Source organism: Triticum dicoccoides, chromosome 3A (genome assembly GCF_002162155.2).
Source record: "Triticum dicoccoides isolate Atlit2015 ecotype Zavitan chromosome 3A, WEW_v2.0, whole genome shotgun sequence".
Classification (NCBI taxonomy): Eukaryota; Viridiplantae; Streptophyta; class Magnoliopsida; order Poales; family Poaceae; genus Triticum; species Triticum dicoccoides.
In genome coordinates this window covers 734,094,819-734,100,233 of record NC_041384.1, presented here as the reverse complement: position 1 = coordinate 734,100,233, position 5,415 = coordinate 734,094,819, and the positions used below count along the sequence as shown (strand labels likewise).

The window sequence follows — 5,415 nt, the reverse complement described above, 5'->3', positions numbered from 1 at the left end:
ACAATATCAACATCATTGCATGCTTATTGCGTGGAATGTGTGTCCCAATGTTGACAGAAGGTATAAAAAGATTGTCTTGGAATTATTATTTTCTTGGGAAGATATTGCCCTGAATTCTCATTTCTCAACAGAAATTTAGTATCCATTTTCGTTGATCTTATTTGCAACATGTACAAGTCAGTAATAATCTAAGGGGGTGCCCTACCGGGGAAGATTATGATAGTTGGACAAGAAACTTGGTACTGTCGTGCAAGGTAGAGGTAGGAGAAATAGGAGATAAAAGCATGCATGGTGGGAGAAGGAAGTCGAGTGTCGCGTGGTAGCTCAGACATGGAGTGTGGAAGAAAGACAATGACGAGATATATGTACCTACTAGATCATGACCATGAGATATCATCCCATAAAAATGGCCTTTGACTCTCATGTCACATGAATTTTCTCTTTGCATATATATATTTGTTAGTGCGTGGCAACGCACGGACACTTAGCTAGTGTTAAGTAGAATGTGGTTGAAGTGGGCTAAGGCCTAAGAGACAGTCAGGCAGCTAACAAAGCCAGCTCTTCAGTCCATTTTGCCCGTGGCCGAAGTGGGCTGGTTCGACCCTACATTTACATATAAAATCCTTAATTACTCGAAACGGGCTTCTATGCGCCCATGGCAATACAACTGCTCAAGTGCCCATACGCAGCTTCAGTCTAAACCAGTGACTAACAACATGCCAGAACATCACGATTCACACACAAGGTACTATCAGTGAGACATTAAATGGTCGGAGCAAAGCATGTCAGCCTTCTCGAAGCAATGTGCGCGGCGGAACCTACCCCATGAATCCAGTGAGACCAAGCTTGTCCGCGACGTTGTACATCACGAGATCCTTCCACACCGGCCCGAACAGTCGCTCGCCTCCGATGATGAAAGTCGTGGCCCAGGTGAGGAGAACCGCCGCAAAGATGGTGAAGCCGACCGCGGAACGCACGACATCTGCAGAGGACCATTCAGAATGTGTAAGGAACTGCAAACAAAATAGCATGGGCAACATAAGACAGTTCAAGTCCAAATGAGCGAGCAGCAGTAAAACTTGTGCAACCCCAAACTGACTCTAACAGAGAGATTATATTTTCCTATTCATTGTGTATCTTGCACATCAATATTTCTTATTTGCAACCCGGATGGACATACCATCAAAGGATCACAACTGTTTTAGCATAATATGACAACTACTGTTCTGAAAACAGACAGCTATAATGAGCAGAAAAAAAATGCTTTATCTCATCTCTAAAAGGTCATATATACCAAGATGAAGTCCAGCAATAAGTACTAGCATCAGGGGAAATGATGCTAAGAAGTCACAAATTGGCTCAGATGACTGTGCCGTCCACGTTTGTCATGACAAGAAACTATAAACAACCTTTTTGATGTTTCTGAAAAGCAGCTCAAACTCTCTCCAGTCATTTCCAGATTTTCTCAATGGCCATAATAAATGAGGTCATGGGTTCAAGTCCTGGAAACAGCCTCTTACAGAAATGTAGGGAAAGGCTGCGTACTATAGACCCAAAGTGGTCGGACCCTTCCCTGGACCCTGCGCAAGCGGGAGCTACATGCACCAGGTTGCCCCTTTTTTTTAAATGTTGTCGCAAAGATATATCAGCTAACAAAACAGGTATTTCATAGATTTATTAAAATGCAAATGAGTGTAGGAAAAAAATGTTATTTCAAGAAATCATTTATATGATTGTGTCAGTTTTACAGTAAACAACTTACTACACAGCACTGCAGCATGTAGCACTGTTGAGATGTTCATCCAAGGGATGCTCCAGATTACTACTATACCGAGTGTGCTTTATTTGGCATTTGGTGACATAAAAGTATCAAGAAAAGCTGACAGTTTTCCTGGATTAAACAGTGATAAATTTGATCGTCAGGTTGGCAACTTGTACCATTTATTCATATGATTTCTCTTACTTCCCGACCACCTGCACATAAGGTTATTCTGTGGTAGTTTGATTTCTTCAAGGTCTTTAGGGACCAGACAGTGTACAATGTAGACTGTAGCGCAAAGAGATAATGAGTTGCAAATTCTCACTATGTTTAGATGCAAATTTTCACAATCTTTAGATGTGTACGTCATCAGCCTATAGAACAGAGTTTGTGCTATGAATTTTGTCCACTATTACAAGCAGAATAGCATGTCCTTGGATCACGGAACCTACAAACCAAGTAAGCTTCACAGAATAATTGTTTGTTTAGTTGTCAATGGAAGCGCTTGTAGGTTTCCGCTGGTAATAACTCTGCATTCTGAGGTGAACACTAATTAACTAGAATGGTTTGGTTCAAGACATCCAATGGTTTCGTTTCTTTAAGGTCTTATAAGAACCACGTAAGGCAATGTAGACTGTAGCACAAAGATCCAATGAGTTGTAAACTTTCAGTATGTTCAGATGTGTACGGCATCAGCCTATAGAACAGAGTTTGCTCTGTAAATCTTGTCTATTATTACAAGCAGAATAGCATGTCCTTATGGATTACAGGAACCTACAAGCCAGCTAAAAGCCTCACTGAGCAATTCTTTGGTTGTCAATGGAAGAGTAAGTAGGTTTCCCCTTGTGATAATTCTGCACTCTGAGAGAACACTAATTAACTAGATTGGTTCGGTTCAGGACAGCCAAAGTTTGTGCAAAGATTAGTCATCCCCATAAGCCTGACTGAGATAGCAGTCTACATGCGCGCCTCAAAGCAACTAGCTAGACCATAATCAGAGTCCATACTACACAACTGAAATTCAATAATTGACCGTGACTAATAGCCAAGGATGAACCTCTAACAGCAGCCCCCGGTTGCAATTCGGACAGGGATCACAAAATCTCCAAACATCACTAGAATTACACATATCGTTTCATCCCCAAAAAAATAACCGAGGACTGAGCTGTGACCATAAAACGCTTATTATCACAGCAGGGTCTACGGAGTACTCCGTAATTGTTATTCTTAGCACCAAGTCATACGAAGACCACCTAAATTTCCAAGCAGCACTAGAACTACCCTTATTGTTTACCCCCTAAGAACAACTGACGACCAAGATGCGACCAAAAAAGGGCGCCATCACAGCAAGGTTTGCAACACAATTGGTAATCTCAGCACAAGGATGGCAGCTTAATTGCTACTCCCTCCGTAAACTAATATAAGAGCGTTTAGATCACTACTTTAGTGATCTAAACACTCTTATACGTATTAGTTTACAGAGGGAGCAGCAACAAGGGCGCACTCCAACCTAGCAGGCCGATCCAGGCAGATCAAGAGACGCTTGTACCAACAGAATTAGATCTACTCCTACTGCAGGGGAAAGTAACGGAAGGGGATCGGGTGGGGATAGCTCACAGGGGCGGATGGGGGCGAAGGCGGTGGAGGAGGAGGCGGCGGGGGAGCGGAGGACGGGCCAGAAGTAGCAGCAGTTGATGGCCCAGAGGAAGGGGAGGCACGCGAAGCCCCAGAGGAAGAAGCGCCGCGCGTGGCCCTCCGCGTCCTCCAGCGGCATCCCCAGGGGGCCGTCCACCGTCGCCCAGACCGCCGGCGGGGGCGCGCGGCGCGGGGCCGCCGCGGAGGAGGAGGAGGGCGTCCGCCCTCGGCCGGCGGATGCCGGCGGCGGGCGCGCGCGGGGGAGGAGGCCGGACTCCTCGTCTGCGGTCACCCCTGCTGCAACCCTCGCCTCCATGACTCGTCTCCGTGTTTTTTTTTCCTTCTTCCGGTCCCGTCGTTGCTGGGTTTCCTTCCCCTCTCCCCAAAATACCCCCAAATCATAGTGGCACTAGAACTTTATAAGCAAAATGTCAAATTTTAGATTTTGAACTTGTATTTGTTTTGTCTTGGGGTAATGTGGAAGTTTGTTGCTTCTTGACCTCTACATATTTTGTTACAACTTGTACATTAACTAAAATAAACTCTTTTGTTATGCAAGATGAAGTGGTTTGTGTTAGTGGGTCAAACATTTTCTTCTTGGAGAGTTCAAACAAAAAAGGACAGCAAATGCATCCAAAATGAATGAAGAAAACATAAACAATAAGACGCTACGAGTTGGAACATCATATTCAAATGAATTGCACAAAATGTTCAAAACCCTGATAGTTGGAACCATTTGGATGTAGCCTACCTGATTGTGTCTTATTTCAAACAAATTGTTCGGACTCTATCGACGTAACCTTAAGGTTGACCATACATTGGATCCAAGGTGCGATCGTTGATGGCCTTGAAAGTCGAAAAGAGGCAAAAACAAGATATACTACAAATACAACTTGATAAATATTTTCGCTTTTGTTCATTCAATTTACAACTGCCCGGTTTGTACACGAGAAGTCGTGTCATAACATTATCACATAGCGACATCAATTTATGCACGATCACTTGTCTCATGTGCAACGGCTCATCCATTAATCATATTCTCTTAGTTTTGTGGCTGAAAACGAAACGAACTTCGGTCACAAACTGTAGTCCACAAATATAGAACGTTGTCATTTGGACAATTTAACATTAGGTTCTCACAAATATTGTCGGTTGACAATGTGGAGATAGCTGACTTCTAATCACTGGATGGTTTCACAACCATCTTGTCACTATACTAGTGAGAAGTTGGTTGACCCGAACATTTTATCGTCACGAACAATGCAATGCGTGGACGATTGTACGTGAAAAAAAAACCTGCAACAAAGGGTCCAGGTCCTGCATGATTGTACATAGCATTACACAAACCAAAAAGAAATAGAACGACACACTACAGATAAGGATGATATTGAAGGCATTATTTTTAAGGCGTTAAGGCGAGGTGATTTATATAACATATAACATATAGTAGGCACTTAGAAGATTTAATAACTGATATTAATATATATTACCACGGCTTGCATAAAATGATAACTGGTACCAAAGCTGGATCATAGGATTTAGCTCATCGCCTAAGACCATTGGACATATGATAAGCACCAGCAGTCGCAGTAATACACCAATACGAAGAGATGGGCAAATCAGGGGTCAAAGAAGCAGAGGAGTAAATACATTCACGGGAAGGAGAAAAACTACTTGATGTGACTATGGCCTTGTGGGTGGGGCCATTGAGAAGCAGATGAGGAGAAGGAGAGGCAGATGAGTTACCAAAGTGTCTGACGACGATGAAACAGTATCTGGAAACGACTTTTAGATGTAGTTATCTCACCGGGCTACGCTAGAGGAGGAGGAGGAGGAGGAGATGCAAGAGCATAAGGCCGCCAACACACATTTGAGTTGTGGAAGGTGGTCCTCAACATGCAGCCGTTGGCCTTTGCCTATGGATCGAGAGAGAGAAACCGATAGTGGTGTGCTCTCAATCCTAACCATGGTTACTTCTCTCCCCTTATCCCCTTATATCCCCACCCATTTCCCCCTTCTTC

General features: G+C 43.6%; 1 protein-coding gene across 1 annotated transcript; it reads right to left on the bottom strand.

Annotated features, from left to right (window-relative positions):
* Positions 1 to 425: 425 nt before the first annotated feature.
* Positions 426 to 3,750, bottom strand: LOC119270574 (probable gamma-secretase subunit PEN-2). The gene is made up of 2 exons (XM_037552585.1): positions 3,377 to 3,750; positions 426 to 982 (listed from the first exon to the last, which is right to left on the bottom strand). The coding sequence occupies exons 1-2, from the start codon at positions 3,708 to 3,710 to the stop codon at positions 819 to 821; spliced, it is 498 nt and encodes a 165-aa protein (XP_037408482.1). The 5' UTR covers positions 3,711 to 3,750; the 3' UTR covers positions 426 to 818.
* Between the last annotated feature and the right edge of the window lie 1,665 nt (positions 3,751 to 5,415).